Below are 20,592 nucleotides of genomic sequence, written 5' to 3' on the forward strand. Positions count from 1 at the left end.
GAACAGGTTGTGTTCTGAGCACAGGGGAGAGCCCTCTTGTTCAGGCCAAGACCCGGGGCCGAAAATCTGGGGGCCAGAAGGCTGCAAAGACATTCGGGAGTGTGCATACTGAGCTCGGATGGCTGGATTCTGCTCTGGACATTCGTACAAGTAGGAGTTGGGTGTTGACATGGCTGCACTAGGAAGATGGGCCTATGGTCTGGAAAAATCCAAAACGAATTAAGGAATGCAGTCTGTTCTCTGGTGGGCGGGGGTCCGAGGGAACAATGCTCATAAAGAGTTAACCTTGTTGTCTTTAGAAAAGTAATGACAGGAACCGGCAGCTCTAGCTGAACCTTCACGTGCCCTTTAGCTTGGCTGGAGGGGAAGTACAGGGGACCAAGGGTGGGGTCGACGCGAAGAACTCAGCCCCCCTCACACCATTTCTGCAACCCCAGATCTCAGCCGCACTGCCCCAGCACCTCAACCTCAACTTCCCCGCCACTGTGGCCAAGATAGGAGCAACCTTTTGGCCTATGTGGCCTCCAAGGTGCAACCCAGGCCCTCCCCCTCTCCTCCAGTTTTCTCAAAAGCCCTCTGATTTTACATGAAATGAAACAGAAGCCCCAGCTGTGGTTAGAGTGACCAGAAGCCCCTGTGCCCTGCTCCCCCCCATCTGCCTCCTCGGGGGCCCTGCCTCTTTCGTATCCTGCAGCCCCCTCCCATCCCCTGCAAGGTGCAGGATGGGCTCAGAGAGGAGACCAACTCTTCCTCCACTCGCACCATCCTTTGGGTGTTCAAAGTCATTGCAGGGGCCCCAGGAGGGAAAAGGAGATTGCAGTGGCATCAACAGTCAGAGCTGTGCTGACAACAGTGGCCCTGGTGGTTGTAGTAACTGTAGCGTAGTGACACAGTAGTCCCACTGGAAGCCACGGATGGCCAGGTAAGAGTCACTGCGTCCTCACGATGTGCCAGGCACTGAGACAAGCATTCAGCCTATTTTCTTTTCATATCCAGGAGGTAGCTATTATTTTTATTTTTATTAATAATAATATTATTATCTATGATAGGGTTCCCTTGGTGGAAGCATAGGTGGGGTCCTGGATGCCAATGACAGAGCTATGTCAAAGCCAGCTGGCCGGTGACATCCCACTAAGGATGTCCTGTTCTCCTCCTTCTTCCCCATCCCCAGGCCCAAGCCCCGTCAGCACCTCTCCCCAACACACAGGAGGACCTTGCAGCTCCCTTGACTGGGTACATGTTTGCTCACCTCAGTGCAGGCAGCTTTCGGCTTATATACAGATGCTTGAGTCATTTTTCGGAACCTGGAACAATGTCTTCCTAGATACTCATTTTATAAATGTGGCTTTGTTGGTAGCCTACGATGCAACTGGGGTATTCTATATAAATAGCACCAACTTCAGTTCAGGTTTTTGGGAGCTGGGGTCTACAAGATGTATCAACGATAGTTTCTTTTTTTCTTTTCTTTTTTTAGTTTCTTCTTTGTTAATCGAAACATAATTACATACAATATTATGTTAATTTCAAGTCTATTAACATGGGGAATCAACATTTGTATATGCTGAGAAATGGTCACCACAATAAACCTAATTACCATCTGTGACCATAAACGTTAATACAATATTAGTCACCATATGCCCCATGCTGTGTATTATGTGTGTGTGTGTGTGTGATTTATTTATTTTATAACTGGAAGCTTGTACATTTTGACCCCCTTCACCCATTTCACCTGCCTCCCCACCCCCCCATCATTGGCAATCACCAATCTGTTTTCTGTATCTACGAGCTTGGGTTTGGGGGGGCAGGTTGGTTTTGTTTTTATTCCACATATAAGTGAGATTGTAAGGTATTGGCTTTCTTTTCTTTTTCTCTTTCTTTTTCCTTTTTCTTTTTCTTTTTTTTGGTATTGGCTTTCTGTCTGACTTATTGCACTTAGCATAATGTCCCGAGAGTCCACCCATGTCGTCACAAATGGCGAGATTTCATTTTTTTAAGGCCTGAATAATACATATATAGCACCTTTTCTTTATCCGTTCAACGGACACTTGACACTGGACACTGGACACTAGTTTCTGTATCTTGGCTCTTGCAAATAATGCTGCACTGAACATGGGGTGCACAGATCTTTTCAAGTTAGTTCTGTTTTCTTCAGATAAATACCCAGAAACAGGATCGCTGGATCATATGCTAGTCCTATTTTTAGTTTTTTGAGGAACTTCCACACTGCCTTCTATCGTGGCGGCACCCGTTTTGCATTCCCAGCAGCAGCGCACGGAGGGTCCTTTCTCTCCCCGGCCTCGCCAACCCTGGTTATTTCTTGTCTTTTCAGTACTAGCCGTGCTGACCGGTGTGAGGTGCTAGCTCGGGGTGGGTTTGATTTGCGTTTCCCTGATGATGATGCTCCCCGAATCTTCCTGTGCTTGTTGGCCGTCTAAGGAGGGTTCGGCTCTCTCGCTGCACAGTTGACCAGCTTTGGGCAACATCTGAAATAGAGAAAGCGATCTCGGGTCACCCTCTATCGCCCAGAACTCCCTCTCCCTGGGATCTCTCTCAGGGAGGTGTCTGTCCACCTTCCCCTGCAAGGGGACCCTCGCCTGACACCCCAAATCGAAGCCCCTCTATTGAAACCTTCTGCCCAGCTTGGCCGAGAGCTCCCGATGACCCATGCACCTTCCTCCCTGCGCCAGGTCACCCCCGGCCCCATGCAGAACTCAGCCTCTGGGGTCAGCACACCTAAGGGATCCCGGCTTTTCTTAGATAGCTTCCTCCCGGCTTCTCTAAATCTGACCCCCCTCCTTGCTTGTCCCCTGTGAGACCCAGCCGAGGGCTGGAGGGCCTCGGCTCTTTGTCTCCAGGCCTGTGGTGGCTGAGCAGCACTGGGCCCACCGGCCCCGCCGGCCCCACTGTGCCTGGCCCGGCCTCAGCCCCAGGGTCACCTCCCCAGGTCCAGGAGCCAAGGTTCCCCACCACACCCCCGGCAGGGGACAAGGATGGACAAGGATGGAGCATTCCCTCCCTCCTGGCGCCACCTGCCTCACAGCAGGTACCCAAATGGCACAGACATTTTAGTGCCGGGGAGCGTGCAGGCCCTTCTGAAAGACCTGTGAAGTGACCTCGAGGGCTTTCCAGTAATATTCTTTCCTCCCAGACACAGTCAATGTGAAAATGCGCTTCCTGAAGGTGATCACCTCCCTCCCACGCCCCCGACGTCCCCCCGCCAACCGCGCTCTTGAGGAAAAGGCAGCATCACGTCCTCCCCGCCAGGCAGAGGCCCCTCGGCTTTCCACTGCTCTCAGCAGCCCTGACTCACAATGAAACTGCAACCTCAAGAAGGCTGGGGCCAGGATTGCGAGAAGGAAATACAGGTGAACACACACAGGGCCGCCCGGGGAAAGGGCTCGGGCTCTCTTACCGAAGGGCGCTCCCAGGCCATCCCTAGAGCTCGGACCCAGAGCCAGGGCCTGGCGCCCGCTGGCTCCCTCCAGGAAGGATGGGGGGGAGCACCACCCAAGTCTCCCACCGCCCAAGTCTCCTAGGAAAGCATCCTAGGAAAAGAACTCTGGGGCCCCTGGTGGGGGGCTCTGTTGGTTAAGTGTCTGCTTTGGGCTCAGGGCATGATCCTGGGGCCCTGGGATCGAGCCCCACGTCGGGTTCCCTGCTCAGCACTCCCTCTCCCTCTGCCCCTCCACCTGCTTGTTCTCTCTCTCTCTCTCATTTTGAAATAAATAAATAAATAAATAAATAACCTTTAAAAGGAAAAATAGTTCTGTCTACCCCCCCCCCCCCACTTATGGATGCAGAAAGCAAGGCCAAAGGATGGAAGGGGACAGGTCCAGGATCTCACAGTGGAGGCCCAGGGCTGGTAGCCTTTCTCCTGGACACCGGAGCCAGAGCTCTTTCTACTTGGATTGACATTTCTGTACCATCCCCGGAATACTGGGACAGAGAACCTAGTCCTGTTCTGAGGCGCCAGGTCCCTGAAGAGATATCCCTGGCCCTAGCAGCTGAGCACGCCCACGGAAGAGCAGCAACAACCACAACTCAGATGCACTGACTACTCGTTACATGCCAGGCACTCATGATGCCCTTGTGTACATGCACCATTTCATTCAACCCTTATGACAACCCTGCAGTGCCAGTTACCATCTCCAGCTGTGGATGCTGCGGCACGAGAGGTGCCATGGACAGGAAGGGGCAGAGCTGGGTGGCACCTCTAGTCTGACCTGGGACCCACACACTCAACCGATCACACCCCACTGCAAAGACCAGCCCAAAAGGCAGGGTGCATCGTGTCGTTTCCAGGAACCCACCACTTGGACCCACGGGTGTGGGGTGTGGCGAAGTGGGGAAGACGCGTGTTTTGCTGACAAAGACCCAACCTTTGCTGTATGAGGAAGTATGTGACAGCATGTACCGTGTAAGAGAAGCGTGAGTGCACAATCCCTGGCCAATCGGGGAACCCTGAAACCCATCAATCAACCACTTGATCCCGATTTATATCTAATCTCCTGCTTGAGACTCCTGACCTTACTCCCAGGAACAGTCTGAGATCACCCAAAAGCCAAGGCATAAACAGGTTCTCCTTAATTTTTTGAAAGAACAATATATATATTTTTAAAGTGTTGATAGAATTGCAAAAGCATTGATACATCAAAAGTATCAGAACCTTGTAGGGCTTTCTTAAATACATTTTACAGTTCAGTGATATGTTATTTTAAAACTATTTTTGAAGGTTGAAGCATCTGAGAGGGCCTTGGGAGTTCTTAGTCTAGCTCTGTGAAAAAGAGAAATTCTTCTTCCACTCATTCTATAAAGAGTCTCCCACAGTCAGATGGGCGGCTAGTCATCGCGCTTTGATTTGAACCCACAACGTCTGACCCAGTTCCTAAGAGGGTGCCCACCTTGCTAAAGTGATTTCTAAATTAGCCAGATCAGAGAAAGCCCACTGATCATAGATGCCGCTCAACCCTGCAGGGAGTGAGAAGAGACTGGAAAGTAAAATCTATTGTTTTGATTGGATAAATCCCGACCAGCAGACTGGAAAACATCTGATGTTATTTTCAGTTGGTTCTGAAAACTGAGAAAGCACAAGCTAACCAAAGAGAAAGCAGAGAGAGGCAGAAAGAGAGAGAAGAACTAAAAGTGGAAGTGGAAAGTCGAACCCCAAATAAGCCCACAGTGGAGTCCCTCTACTAGCCCCGTGCCCCCTGACTGCACCCAGCCCCTATGAGCTGGTCCTAGACCTGGGGCCCCTTGGAGAAGGGGATTTACGGTAATCAGTAGGGCACTGCAGATCAGCCCCAAAACTCCCGTGAGTTCTGACTTGAAACCACAAACACTGCGTGTGAGGCACTTCAGCTTCCATGACATACATTGATGTTCACAGGAGCTGCTGCACTGGAGGACCACACTGGCTATTCGGAAACTCTGAATAAGAAAGACAACTATGAAGCAGTGGGCTTCTCCTTTCTCCGACCAGGGCAGGTGACCTGTTGGTATCCCCCACATCTTCCTCTGAGGCCAAACTTTGATCACCCTCCTCCCACTCATCCTCACCCAGAGATTTTAGTTAAAACACTTAAGCCAGTGATTCTCAAAAGGTGGTCCAAGGACCCCCTCAAGTACAAGGTACAAGAGGCTGGATTTTCTTCATACACTTCCAACTAAACAGCAGATTGCCACGGATTGAGTGTGGAAACAGTTGTAAGAAGACAAACTCTTCTTTTAAACCAGATATTTGAAAATATTTGGAACAAATGTCAAACGATGTCGCTCTTCTCACCAAATGCGTTCTGATTTGGAAAACATAGCTTTTTCTCACAGAATATGTTATTTATGTTAACATGTAGTCTTTATTATTACTTTAAAAGTCATAAATAGATATTTTTAATTTCTCCATTGTCGTTACTAATACAAGAAATATCGATAGACGGAATCCACATAAGTAAAAGCTCTTTGGGATCTTCAACAATTTTGAAGAATGTTAAGGGGTCTTGAATCCAAACAGCTTGAGAACAGGGGACTTAGTGAAACTAGACCACACTGGACACGGTGGCACCCTCCTGCTCCCTTCCCCAAAGAGTTTATTACCTAAGGATTCATGTAAATGGCATAGTCACCACAGAAGTGGCATGGAACCAGGATGGAGAAAGCATCTGGCTCTTCACACATGTGATACAGATGTGCGTCTAAAGCACACATATGTGGAATGGGGCTGAGGCTTTAGAGTCAGGGACTTGTTTTGGAGATAAAAAAAAATCAGAGCCGGCAAGATGAAGGGAAATACTCAATTCTCTGCTCTCTTGAATCAGGTTTCTGGAGAGAGATGGTATTTGAGGGGTTCCTTGGTGGGAAGGAATGCCAAACTATGCCTTTGAACACTACTGCAGTCCCGTCTCAGAGGTAAAATACCATAGAAACCCTTTTCTGTCTGCAAATATTCTAAAGCTTCCAGTATTTCCCTGGGACAAAAGTACCTAAGCAACCCTTCTCCCCATCGCCACTTCGCCAGTGCAGGGCTACATACCTCACAGGCACGTAATAGATTCACCATAGCTTTGTAAATGGAAACTCATTTCCATGACTTTTGACTTCTCACCATTGCAACTCCACACAGGGCTCACGTCTTAGCGCCCTCTAGTCGTTGGTGCTGGCCCTGAGAGTTGAGAGTTATTAATGCTCATCTGAGTCAAGGAATTAGGTGCTGATTGGAGAAGAACAACCAGAAGAGAATTGACATCAGATTCCACCTTTGCCATTACGATTTCTTGTCCCTAGGAAAGTCTCTTCTTTGGTCCTCGGTTTGTGCATCTGTAAAATGAGAGAGACGGATTACGTGCTGGTTAAGGTTCTTCTTCTGACACCCTATAACAGAGGATATTTTAAACACTCCGGAACCGCGAGGGATTTGGTTAACACTTGCCTGGAAGAGTGTTGATTAGTGGTGAGATTGATTTTTCAAAACTGTAACAGCCAAATGGGAACAGGCATAATAGTTTGTGAGGGTAGTTGCTTCCCCAAGTGAATTCATCCTCTACTTTCTATGAGATGGAAGACAAATGCAGCCAGTTATAGCTACCAAAAGTTTAGGAAGCACATACTCAGTCACTCAGTCCACAGATATTTAGCATGGACCTTGGATGTGCCCAGAATTGTGCCAAGCACTAGGCAAATAATGATAACCAAAAACAGAGAGGGCCCTGCCCTGGGGAGGACAGTGTGATGGCAAGGATGGAGCTCAGTCAAATGGTCACAAAGCCACGTATAACTATAAACTGGTGTGAGTACTATAAAGGAAAGGAGCAAGGTGTTATGAGAAGATATACCCAGAAAATCCAACTGGAAATAAAGAAGAACTCATTTGAGGAAGTAACATCTGAGCTGAGAACTGAAGGATAAAGAAAAGGGGAAGAACAATCCAGAAAGGGGGAACTATATGTGCAAAGGCTCTGTAGTAAGAGAGAAAGCATGGATTATTTGAAAATAAAAAAAAAAAAAAAAGAGGAAAGCCAATGAGGCTAGAGGGCAGAGGGAAGTGAGGAGCGCTGAAATTTGAGGCAGAAGAAGGGTCAGATGATAAAGGAGTCGTAGACAGTGTGAATAATGTGAGTATTTTACCAAGAAAGAAAATGGGAAGCCAAAGAAGGGTTTAAATAGGAGAGTCATGATCAGATTGTTGTTTGCAAATAATCACTCTACCTACCAAGTAGAGAGCAATTTGGAAAATGGATATTAGAATATCAATTAGGCCTTTATTTTAAAGCCCAGGAGAGATTAGATTAGATTTGAATCAGACAGTTGTTGCTGCTGCTGATGGAATTGGAAAAAAGTCAGCAGATTAGGAAGATGTTTGTGAAGAAAAATCCGGAGCACCCAGGGGTGCCTGGGAGCTCAGATGGTTAAGCATTTGCCTTCGGCTCAGGTTGTGATCCCAGAGTCCCAGGATTGAACCCCATGTCGGGCTCCCTGCTCATCAGGGAGTCTGCTTCTTCCTCTCCCTCTGCTCCTCACCACCCACTTCACTGTCTCAAATAAATAAATAAAATCTGAGAAGAAGGAAGGAAGGGAGGAAGGAAGGAAGGAAGGAAGGAAGGAAGGAAGGAAGGAAGGAAGGAAGGAAGGAAGGAAGGAAGGAAGAAGAAGAAGAAGAAAAAGAAAGAAAGAAAGAAAGAAAGAAAGAAAGAAAGAAAGAAAGAAAGAAAGAAAGAAAGAAGAAAGAAAGAAAGTCAGGAGCGCCTTCTAATACATTGGTCATGATTGGCAAGGGAGAGGAGGGAACCAGCAAGTTATTTCTAGGTTTCTAGCTTGTACGTTGGGTTAGATGGTGATGTCATCTACTACGTTAGGGAACACAAGGTGAAGGTGAGACCAGGGAATGGACATGATTTCAGCCTCCTCTACAGAACCAGCTATATAAATTGGGGGCCACTCGTTCAACAATTACTAAGAATCTCAAGGCAGGAACAGCTGAGTAAGAGCCCTTCTAAGAATGGGACCCTGTGCGCCTGCACAGCTCTTCCACACTAGTAGTGATAATAACTACACTAGGACTCTAGTACCTACACTAGTTATCCCCGGTAGTCATGCAGACAGAGCAAAAACAGCTGTGTCCTCCGGGTGGCAAAGGCTCCAACACCTGGTGTCCTGGCCCCCGTACGCCAAATTTCTCATATGAGAAGTCACAGATCACAGTGTCTGTCCCCTAAGGAAAATCCGAATTGCTTGATTTGGTGCCCCAGTTGCACAAAGGGGAATTCCACGTTGGCTGTCCAAAGATCAGCCCTTCCGCTGTGGTTTGCAGTGTCTGCCGGCCACGATCCTAGGACAGGCGCCCAATCCAGTTTGCATAACCCTTGCTTGATTTGCCCTAGGGGTGGCCCCTACTTGGGCTCTTTGAAACTTCTAATCCACCTGGCTCATATTCTGAAGCACTCCAGCCACAAGGCCAAAGTCAGAGAAGCCCAGAGGAGGACAGTGCCACAGAGCCCTGTCACCCAAGACCCCTTGCCCAGCCACACTTGGGGTTTTGCTGTCAGCCTCTGTGCTGTTGAACAGGCCTATTGCGGCATAGTGGCTGAGGAAGTTTCTGTCCAGGATGCTAAGGAAGGTTATTCAAGGGAATACTAGAAATTTCGAGCTGAGAAAACCATTGTACATACTAGATGTCCCAAATGGGAAGAAAAGAAACTCCCATTATCAGCCCTAAACTAAGAACTATGAATGAGTGAGTAGAAGCCAAGTCCCAAGAAGACTCTCCTGGGTGGGGGCCATCCCATCTTCTCTGCCTGTATCACCAACCCGTTGCTCCCTCCCGAGTGGCCCTGTTGCCAGGCAAGCTAGTTGAACCCTGGGTCTGGCAAGCCCCCATTCCTTAGCCTTCCATTTGTGGCTCCAGTGGACCCCCAGAGAGCAGCTCCTTCCTCTTGGGTCTGAGCTGTAGAAGTTCAGCAACGTGCAGAGCAATGATGCCAGGAAGCCTGCCATTTTGCTGAGCACAAGGGTAGCTGGGAGAAGATTCCTTATGAGTTCTTGTGCCCTTAGATAGGACTCTCACAATGTATTTACACAGTGCACACACACACACACACACACACACACACGCACGCACGCTTATAGTGCTCATCTGCCTGGACCCCTCTGCAGCTAAACTAGTGAAACTCACTGAGGAGAGTCTATTCTGGAAAGACTGTTAGGATCTCCTGGGTTGACATGCCTTAAGACTTTACCTACGTCCCTTCTCCCTGACATCTTGCAACAACAGAGAGGAGAGCAGGAAGACAAGAAAAAGCAGGTTCTAGATGACGAGTGCTCTACCGGCCTCAGACTGCCTGCCTCTGACTTCATGTTAAGTGAGGCCAAAAAATAATACCCTTTTCTTTTTTAAGCCATGATTAATCAGATTTTCTTTCATTTGCAGTTGAATGCAGAAATTCGGGAATATTCTGGAGCAGGGGTGGAAAGGCAAATTGATTTCCTATCCTATCCCACAACCTTCCTCTGATTCCCCAGAGATTCCTCACTGGAGAAAGTCATTTAAATTCAATTTCATGATCATCTCATAGATCCCTGCTAAGCATCTGGACTTGAGGGAAGACTAGACTCAGGCCATTTACCCCCATGGAGCTCACAGTGATCAGCGGCAGTCGAGTCCTCTGGAAATCCACAGAACAAAATGGTGCCCAGACCGACACTCTACCATCCGTAGGTGCCCGGTCTCTCACTTCCTCCCCTACAAGGGCTCTTCCCTTGTACTAAAACCCAAACTCAAACTTCCTATGCCGGGCAGACTGCTGACATTTACGTCTCAGATGTGACTATGAGTTTGAGACTTTTCCTGATGGATCCTATGACCAGACTTTTCAAATGAATGAATATCGTCACAGCCTTGAGATATAGAATGATGCCCACGTTTACTATTCTCATGGTTTTGTCAATATAAAAGCAGAGGCTCTTAACTTTTCTCAAAATGTTCATCCCTGTTTTCTTCTATCAGCCTGATGTCAACCCTCTGTGCTGGTAGGAAAGATATTGGTATCTCCATTTGTTATGTAAGGAATTGCATCAAAAAATTTGCCGTGGTTACCTTTGATCATTTAGATTCTGAAATTTTGAGATGGGAGAGGACCATGACTTCAAATCAGCGGGGGAAAGATCGACTATTCAACAAATGGTTTGAAGTAATTGGCTACATGCTCCTGTACCTCACCCTACCTAATGGCTTATGCATTAAAGAAAGGCAGAAATGGCTTTGGCCCGCCTCCCTTCCTCCTGCCATCTTGCACATGTGCATATTTGTGTGTGTGCATTTACACACTTATCTCAAGTTATAAGAAGACAGTGGAAAAGATGCTGGCCTGGCTCCCTGAGCTGCTTCCCTATCTATCCGAGTGCCTGCCTGTGCCCAGACCAGCCTCCTTCATGTTACTTCCTCCAGCCTGTACAGGCTCATCATGTACTCTGCTATGCTGTAGAGCAAAAAGAAAAGAGAAAGCTGTAGAGCTAGCACCTTCCTCCATGGACCAGACCCTATGCTTGGTATCAGGTACACAGAATAATAAAACAACATCCTACTTCAGGGAGCTCACAGCTGACTGGGGGGAGGCAAGGTGTGCACATAAGGTGACAGCAATGTCAGATGGTAGGTTTAGCAGTGGAGGCAAGAACAGGGCGTGGTGGCAGAGAAAGATAGGAGGGGTCTGTGCTGCATGGGTCAGGGAGAAGGGCCTCAGATCCTTGCCTGGGGTTTGATGCCTCTGGCCTGACTCCCTCCGTGCTAAGTCTGCACCCAGAACACCCAACTCAGAAAGGCAGTCAGCCCGATGGGCGAAAGCAGGCACAGCCCAGGAAACCCAGAAGACAAGAGGGAAGTACAAGGGTAGAGGGGTGAAAACTCAGCTCCTCACCTCTTTTCTCTGCATCCTGGCAGTAATATTCAATAAGCCCAGGGTAAATCAGCAAGAGCAAAAATTCCTGTGTTAGCTTCACTCTTGTTTCTAAAAGGTTCTTTTCTCCCTTCACAATTCTTAGGTTTTTGCACTGACATTCCCCAAAGTATTGGAAGGGGAGGCCATGGCCCCCCTGATCCTGACCCACAAGGTGTACCCACAGGTTGGAGCTGGACCCTGTCATTTCTTCCCCCAGGCCCATTCCAGGTTGGCCTGGCCCCAGTACGTCTGCCCCATTTGCTCTGGCACAGTGAGAGCAATGGGGCAGGCTCAGGATGCAGTACCATCTGAGGTGTCCTAGGGCTGACACAGGAGGGCAACGAAATAACAGAAACACTGGTGACAACCCTGTATCTGAGTCCACTTGTCACTTTCCCGAGCCCCTCCCCTGTGAAGCCCAAAGGACCCTGGCAGGCAGGAGGGCAGGTACTCTGTTGCCCTCTTGGGACAGATGGAAAGTCAAGCGACTTTCCCTGAGGTTTAAAGACTGACAGAGTCAGGACAGAGACAGGTCAGTGCTCTTCCTAGTTACTGTCTTCACTGGGGAGGTAGGAAAAGCTCCTATAGAAGGAGAAGGTCAAGGTACATCAAGGGACCCCCAGAGACTTTCCAGATATCTGAAGAGGGGGTGTCACTCCCCCTCTCCTTTCCTTATTAGAGGTAGAGCAACTTTCCTCACTGCACCTGCCTACCGTACCTGCCCACCCTCAAACACACACACATCACATGTGCAAATCCAAGATCAGATGGCTAAGACTTCTTCGGAAGGAGGGAAGGGACAGGTAAGAGAAAAAAAAAGCAGGGGGGGGGGCCTGCAGTCCAGTCTTCATGGAATCCTGACTTAACTTCCTTATTATTCCTGTTTCCCTCACCCCCCATCTTTCAAGCTTAAGTGTCCAACCACAGAAGCTCACAACTAAAAGAAACCATGAGGACTCTTCAATCTAAACCTTATCATTCTACACCCTGGGGACCGTGTAGACAGAGTAAGGAGCATGGCCCTACTGTCAGGCAGGCCTGGGTGCAAAGTCTGACCCTCTCACTCAGCACCCATGTAACCTTGTGCAGGTTACTTAGCATCTCTGTACCTCAGTTTGCTCACTGTAAAATGGAGATGATAAGGGTCACAGTGACCGGCAGGTGCCAAGCTATCAAGAAGTATGGACCACTCTCACGAACTTTCCCAAAGTACTGGGACAGCCAGTGGGAAGCTGGCCTCTGCAAGGGACCACCTTGGAACATAAAATGCAAGAACCAGAGGGATCTATGAGGATATTTAACTCACCCCGGTTCTCACTTGGGGAAACTGAGGCTCTTCCCAGTTCAGCAAGGAAAAGCCTTGGGTATTCAATCCAGGTTGGGGAGGGGATCCAATTATTTCTCAATCTCAGTGCATTCTGGAACGGCCAATTTGTCCACGTCACTGTGACCTAGGAACACGCGCATAGAACCCACAACTGCTGGCCTCTATGCACAGAACAGCTGTTCACCCCAGGAAATCAACTTTTTTTTTTTTTTTTTTGTTAAGAAAAGCTGGAAAGTTATTTTAAAACAGAGAGAGAGGTAGCTCATCCTAAAATAGCTGTAATGCAAAAGTTCATTGTTCAACAATCCCTTTTGCTTACAGTGCAAAAAAGCGAAGAACCTTAAAAAGTTAAATAATGCAAAGTTTGAGAAGGGAGGGGTTTAATGAGAAGAAAACAAGAAAACGTTTGCCAGGAAATTTGTGACTCTGTGGCTTTTTATGAATGGGGAGGCCTCACCGCACCCACACTATAAAAGGGGGACACAGTAGGTGAAGGTCTACACATCAGGGGCTTGCTCTTGCAAAACCAAACCACAAGGCCGACTCTTCAGAAGGCAGAGCTTCGCCATGCCCAGCCCAGCACTGCTCTGTTGCTGCCTGGTCCTCCTGGCCGGGGTGGGAGCCAGCCGACACCAGAGCACCCTACCTGAGGACGACTGCACCCACTTCCCAGCCAGCCTGCCCCACATGCTCCGAGAGCTCCGAGCTGCCTTCGGGAGGGTGAAGACTTTCTTTGTGAGTATGATGCCTTCCTGTCCTTCCTTCCTTGCTGGCACTGCCTCCACCAGGCATCCTGCTAGAGCTCTAAGAATCTTCCTTCTAGTCCACCTCCCTCTCCAGCATTCACTTCCTTCAAACTTAAATTCTTAAAAGAGTCCCAGGTCAAGCCATAGGTTCAGTGAGTTAAGCTAAGCCCGGGTGATGCAGCAAATGTGCAGAAAATGCCACCTCCCGGGGAGATGCACTAGGACTCCTATGCTTAGCAACTTTTTTTAAGATTTCTCTGGAGCTCAGTTGGCTGGGAGAAGTCATGAAGGGTCTGCCTGAAGGTGACAATGCACTCCCCATCCCTTGTGGCGGGGAAAACATATAGGGTCTCCAGGGAGTGCATTTCCAGAACCTGGAAGCCTGCTGGTTTGGGAAAGCGCCTTGCAGGGGGGAAGCCTGCATTAGGAGATGCTTCCCACCTCCAGACAGCTTTCAAAGCTGCAGCTGGGGGTCTGCAGCAGGGAAAAAGAAAAGCCAGGACCACTGAGGGGTGGGTGGGCCCGGGTGGACCCTTCCAACCTGATAGGGCTCTGCAGAGAGGACACCGGCACCCAGGCAAGCTTCTCGTGGTTCCAACGCCCGGCAGCCTTTTTTAAAAAAACAACTGGATCCTCGGGGAAATGACCCGATTGAACTAAGGGTTCCAGCGCTATTGAATGTCCTGTGTTGAAAATCTCCTTTCCATTTTTTGGGGCCAGGCTGCGCTGATGAAACATCAGAAGCTCTATAAATAAGAGGGCATCGGAAAAGACATTTCCTCCGTCCTCCGGCTCATTCTCCTTTTGTTCTTCTTGCAGCAAATGAAGGACAAGCTGGACAACATACTGCTGACCGGGTCCCTGCTGGAGGACTTTAAGGTGAGAGCCCGGCTGGGTGTGCGGGAGGGGAGGCAGCAGCGTGACTCAGAGCAGGGAGGCCGCTGGGAGCTGGGTCCGCTTCCTTTGCTTTGAAAAGGAGAAGTGGAAAGATCTTAACTCAGCACACAGCCAAAGGGCTGTCCTGGGGGGAGGTGGCTGGTTAAGAAAGGTCCCTGGGGACAAAGCTGTCCTCTCAAGCTAGGGCAGCAGCTCTTCCGCCCAGTCACCCCCCCCTTCCCCCCCCCAACGCTCTTGCCTTTAGGGTTACCTGGGTTGCCAAGCCCTGTCGGAGATGATCCAGTTTTACTTGGAGGAGGTGATGCCCCGGGCTGAGAACCACGACCCAGACATCAAGAACCACGTGAACTCCCTGGGAGAGAAGCTCAAGACCCTCAGGCTGAGGCTGCGACGCTGTGTGAGTGCAGAGTTCTTCCCCTGCGGCTGGTGGCTCCTGGGCCTTCCAGAACCTCCGCTCAGGGCCAGGGCAGGCCGGCAGCGGCTGGAGCTCCATCGCTTGCTCATCGCTCTCTCTAAGCGAGGAGTGGGGGAGGCGGCGAGGCATTTACATGTTTGCAAACAGCTTTCCTGTTATTTGTGAGTCATTTGTGGGTTATTAGCTACTCCCCTCTCCCTCGGTGAAAGGGGCCCCACTCTTCATTCGCGGGGTTCCTCTGTCCCCTGTGGACCCTGCAAAAGGGGCCGCAGGCAGGCAGGGTCCCGTGGAGAAGAAACCCCACTTCCCCCTCGGCCTCCACCTTTTGAAGGCAGAGCTCTGGAGCAGGGCATTGTAGGGCCAGGGGGCCCCTCGCCCCCGGACTGCAGTGGGGTCTGCAAAGGATTCCCCACTGGACGAACCCCGGCCGCTCCCCCGCCTTCTCCAAGGGGGGAAGGAGCTGGTCTGGTTTTAGGACGGGCCCACCAAAGGCCTTGGTCTGCATGCCCGCGCTGCACCTCTAGCGCTCAGGGACCCACAAAGGGTGCTGGTGGCTGGAGCCCACGAGGAGGAGGAGGAGGAGGAGGAGGAGGAGGAGGAGGAGGGACTGGGAAGCGGGAGGGGACAGCGCGCTGGCTCAGCACTTGTCACTGGGGAGGAGGCTCCAAGCTCCAGCTCCCGGGCTTTCATGCAAGCTTTGCAGAGCTCGCAGAGTGGCTTCTGGAGAAGCACTTGTCACCTCCCTGGGCTATTTCTTCTCTGTCTAGTGGGCAAGGGTGACACAGGGCTCAGGGCTCCCGAAGTTGCTGCCGGGGGGCCTGGGGAGGGTTAGGTATCCAAGATGAGTCTGGGCCCTTTTTCAGGTCCCCAGCTGTCCCCCAAGTGCCAGGGACACGGGAGCTGGGAGCCGTGGCATTAACACTTTCCCTTTCCCCCCACAGCACCGATTTCTGCCCTGTGAGAATAAGAGCAAGGCGGTGGAGCAGGTGAAGAGCGCGTTTAGTAAGGTGAGTGGCCGCCCCAGGGACTGGCGCCGCCTTGTCCCGGCCCGGGCGCAGGTGCCCAGGGACGCTGTCCTCCCCCCAGGGGCTGTGGGAACCGGCGGCCGGTGTGAGCGAGGAGCTGCTGCCTCGCTTCTATTTGTTTTCTGTGAAGTGTCTTTGGGGCTTTCGAAATGACTGTTCCCCGCTTTGCAGGCCTGTGGGCTGAGCCAGATGCTGGCGAGAGTGACAAAGGAAACAGAAAGGAGCCTGTTGGGAATCTAGGCTAGAGCCACACGTGCCGGAAGGCAGCACGCAAGCGTGCACACACACCCAGGGCTTCGGCCTGGGCACCCCAAAACTCTGAGCAGGAGGCAGCCCCCCCGGCGATCGGGCTCGGGCCCTACTCCCTTCCCAGCTGCCGTTCACACCTGCCGGGCTGCCTCCGAACGTGGGCTCTCAGATCAAGTGGGGTTTCACGCGTCCCACTGTCCGCAACCCCCCGCACCCTCTTCCCAGAACAGGCGGCCTCCGCCCTCTGCGGGGCTGAGCCCCGGCTGCAGGCCTGGGCCCCGGGCAGGGCCTGCTCCCCCCGCCGATGGATGAGCATAACCATCAAAGGGTCCTTTCCTCCCCTCACTGTCCCACTTTCAACGTGGTTCCTCTACTGTCTTTTCTCCAAATTCTGAATAAGCGTCATGTGAGCACACGACCTTTAAAACTGTTAAGGCATCAATTTTAAATTGCTAAGGACTGCGCTCTACAAAGTGACGGTTCCTCTTGCCACTCGCTAGCCACGCTTTTTAGGCCAACCCCGCGTCGCCTCTCCCAAGGCGCTGGGTGCACCCTCGGGTTGCCTGGGTCCATCCTTCACCTCCCCATACACGAGAGCCAGTGTGGCGCCCGGGGCGCCGGGATCACACCCACCCAAGTCAGGGACCCATCTGGGCCCCAGGGTCACACCCACCCAAGCCAGGGACCCGTCTACTCACTCAGATGGGGCTTTCACGTCACGTTTCCTATCTCCCTACACAGCTCCAGGAGAAAGGTGTCTACAAAGCCATGAGTGAGTTTGACATCTTCATCAACTACATAGAAACCTACATGACAATGAGGATGAAAATCTGAAACGTGCTGGAGAACAAAACACCCAGGATGGCAACTCTTCTCGACTCTAGGACATGAATTGGAGATCTGCAAAATACCATCCCGGGATGTAGGAGAGCCGACCAACTGCTTGGAGAACCCCGTCATACCTCTCTCTTAGAATATTTATTACCTCTGATACCTCAACTCCCATTTGTATTTATTTACTGAGCTTCTCTGTGAACTACTTAGAAAGAAGCCCAATATTATAATTTTTTTTTCAGTATTTATTTTTTTCACCTGAGTGTAAGCTGTTCTCATAGGGTGATACCCTATGGTATTTGAGTATTTTAAGAGAAATTATAAGAAAAAAAAGTGTTTCTTGGGGAGCCTACCGAAGCTTCCATTCCAAGCCTGACCATACTGTATAGCTGTGGAGCTATTTTCCCTGACCTCCCTATAATTTCTCTTGTCCCAGGGTCTGGGGCTCCTAGATTGTTATAAAGACTCTTATCCTCTCAGGAAGGGTAAGATAATTAATATTCCAGTGGCTCAGAGGGATTCCCTTGACCTCATTCCCCAACCACTTCATTCTTGAAAGCTGTGGCCTGCTTGTTATTTATAACAACTTAAAGTTGGTTCTAATAGAACTCAGTTTTAACTAGAAGCAATTTAATTCCTCTGGGAATGTTACATTGTTTGTCTGTTTTCATAGCAGATTTTAATTTTTAATAAATAAGTGAATCATTAAAATCATGTTATGGTGTCAGTTGACTTCTGTGTGACTGAAATTGCTCCATCAACATTTCCAAGATAGAAGAAAGCAGATAAATGAATTCTGCATTCCAGAGAAAGAAAGCCAGCTACCCTCTCCCCAAGAAGAGGTAAGCTCCAAATCTGATCAGAGGCAAAAACTGTATTTTCACTTCAAAAGCCTATAGTACAGACGCCATAGTCTTCCTATAAACTCAGTCCTTTAAGACATTATCCTTAAACTCTAAAAGATCATGCTGGTTTTCAAGACTAAGGTTGAGTTTCTTCGGATACCAGCATTAGAAAGACCGGGAGACGACTTTTCTAGTGTTTCTTGGTCTTTGTTTCTTTGAGGGTATGGCCTGGGTTTTAGGTGAATACTAATTTACCTGGGTTGTTGTGAAAATTCAGATGAGGAGCTAACATGGAGATGGTCCCTAGAAGTGTTTGGTGGTTATTGATACACACACCCCAAAACTCCTACCAAATTCTCCTGGAGCTGAGATCAGAGGCCCACTCAATAGAGTAGAACACAAACAGATGAGCCCACTTGATAGAACACCCAAGGATCCAAGTGCTGTCATGCCCTCTGCTCCCTCCTTCAGCCACCAGACCAATACGAGATTGGCTTCTGACTGCGGTCTGTTGGGAGGGGCATAGTGGCTGGGGAAGCCCTACTCAGGGCCCCGTGACTTGGAGGAGAGAGAGGGAAATTGGTCTGAGTAAACACAGATCACCCTCACACTCTGCTCAGGCAGCCCTGGTCTGGGGGAGGCTGGGGGCTAACAGGCTGTGGTCAGTTTTTCAGTAAAACCTGACTCACTTCAGTTAAAGTAACCCTAGGAAGGAAGTGGGAAGCATCAAAGCTGAAATTCTGAGATGAAAGGTTAAGGTTAAGAAAGGAGGCAAGCAGAAGATCTGAGGCTCTCTACGCCAAGGCTGTCTATACTGGAGAAGCTGTGAGGTTTGAGGCCGTTAGGGTTCTCTGTTGGGCAATGCGTACTAACCTAAGGTTGAGGTTGGCACCTCAGGTAAAGGAAGTGGGCATCTGAAACCAAGACACAGAAGCTCACCTAGAGAAGCCACACAGCCGATGAGATGTTGACAACAGTCACAGTTTACTGAGCACTTATTTTGAGCCAGCCGGTGCTAGTTCTGTACATGTCAGCCATAGGGTATGGGATTATTATTGTGGTCTCCCGTAAGAGGCAGCAGATGCTCAGACATGAGGGTATGGCCTGGCCCCGTGGGTGGTAGGGAGAATGGAGAACTGAGAAAACTATAAAATGCCTCTCCTTTTTCCCCTCGGTATTAATTATCTGGTGATGTCCCCCAAGTTTAGCAGCTTAAAGCAACACACGTTCTTGTCTTCTTCTGTGGGTCAGGAATCTGAGAGTGACAACTGTGGGTTCTGGTTCAGGGTCTCTAATGAGGTTGCAGGCAAAATGACAGCCAGGGCTGCAGTCATCCGAAGCTTGGCTGGGGCTGGACAAGTCTCATCCAATATGGCACACCTACGTGGCTGTTGGCAAGATGCCTTGGCTTCTTGCTGCATGGGCCTTTCTGTAGGGCTTCTTGAATGTCTTCGCCACACATCAGCTGTCTTCCCCAGGGCCAATGATCTGAGAGAGAGCAAGGAGGAAGTCACGGTATCTTTTTGACTTAATCTCAGAAATCTCACACTTCTGGCACATTCTGTTTGTTAGAAGAGAGTTGGCAAGTATAGCCCATATTGAAGGGGAGATAAAGTAGAATCCACCTTTTGAAGGGAGGAGTCTCAAAGAGTCGGTGGACATATTTTTTCAACTACTACACCCTTCTAAGAACTTAGAATAAAGAGCTCTGTGCTCAAATGGCACATGAGGCTCTTGGGTTGGTGGGGGTAAGGAAGAGTCAGGTAAGCATCAGGATGCATGGAGAAGCCATCATCGTGGACACTACCCTCCTCCAGTCCTCTCTCCTGTGGACTCAGACTAATATATGTACCTCTCTGAGCTTCAGTTTCTCATCTGGAAAATTATCAAAACATTTTTACCCAGGTGTTATCTACTAAATGCTTGTGTTCCCTCAAAATTCATATGTTGAGGCCCTAACCCTCACTCTGATGATATTTGGAGATGGGGCCTTTGGGAGATAATTTGGGTTGGATGAAGCCATGAGAGTGGGGCCATCATGATGGGATTAGTGCCTTTAGATGAAGAGACACCAAAGAGCTCTCTCTCTCTTTTTCCACATGTGCACAATAAAAAGATCCTTGTGATGCCTAGGTTGCTCAGTGATGGAGCATCTGCCTTCAACTCAGGGCGTGATCGTGGGGTCCTGAGATCGAGTCCTGCATCAGGCTCTGCAGAGGGAGCCTGCTTCTGCCTGTGTCTCTGCCTCTCTGTCTGTGTCTCTCATGAATAGATTAATAAAATCTATCAATCAATCAATAAATAAATAAATAAATAAAATCCTTACTGAGCATGCATAGAAAGATGGCAGTCACTACAAGCCAAGAGAAGAGGCCTCAGAATGGCCTGTTGGCCATTGGCACCTTGATCTTGGACTTCTAGCTTCTAAACTAAGAAATAAATTTCTTTTGTTCAAGCCATGCAATTTACATATTTTATTATAGCAGCCTGAGCTGACTAATAGATCACACTTGATATAAAGGTCAAATAGAATGTCAGGTATGAAGATATATATGTGTTTTGGATTGGAAATATAGAGATAAGGTTTAGATGGGGATTTTTTTCTTTTCTTTTTTTTTTTTTTTTTTTTTTTTTGGCAACAAGCCTTTATTCTCTAAGTAGAACAACCACCTTATCTCCTATGTCCCTCTTCTCCTCACACCAGAATTTGGATAGCAGTGGAGAATGAGAATCTCTGCTTGTGGTCCCAGCTGCTGAGGTGAGGAGGGTGGGACCAGTGAAAGAAGCTCCCAAAATCTGTGATGACAGTGTGGTTACCCTACCTAGCCACT

At 49.4% G+C, this 20,592-nt stretch overlaps 1 protein-coding gene and 1 long non-coding RNA gene across 2 annotated transcripts; one reads left to right on the top strand and one right to left on the bottom strand.

The window, feature by feature from the left end:
• Window positions 1–978: 978 nt before the first annotated feature.
• LOC144316430 (uncharacterized) lies at window positions 979–15,337 on the bottom strand. Its single transcript, XR_013382384.1, has 4 exons — window positions 14,644–15,337; window positions 14,038–14,462; window positions 6,527–6,810; window positions 979–2,483 (listed from the first exon to the last, which is right to left on the bottom strand). It is a non-coding gene; the product is annotated as an uncharacterized LOC144316430 (long non-coding RNA).
• IL10 (interleukin 10) lies at window positions 12,986–17,630 on the top strand. The gene is made up of 5 exons (XM_077902324.1): window positions 12,986–13,485; window positions 14,316–14,375; window positions 14,638–14,790; window positions 15,750–15,815; window positions 16,824–17,630. The coding sequence occupies exons 1-5, from the start codon at window positions 13,318–13,320 to the stop codon at window positions 16,914–16,916; spliced, it is 540 nt and encodes a 179-aa protein (XP_077758450.1). The 5' UTR covers window positions 12,986–13,317; the 3' UTR covers window positions 16,917–17,630.
• Window positions 17,631–20,592: the final 2,962 nt, after the last annotated feature.

The sequence above is a fragment of the Canis aureus genome, chromosome 6 (genome assembly GCF_053574225.1).
Source record: "Canis aureus isolate CA01 chromosome 6, VMU_Caureus_v.1.0, whole genome shotgun sequence".
NCBI lineage: Eukaryota > Metazoa > Chordata > Mammalia > Carnivora > Canidae > Canis > Canis aureus.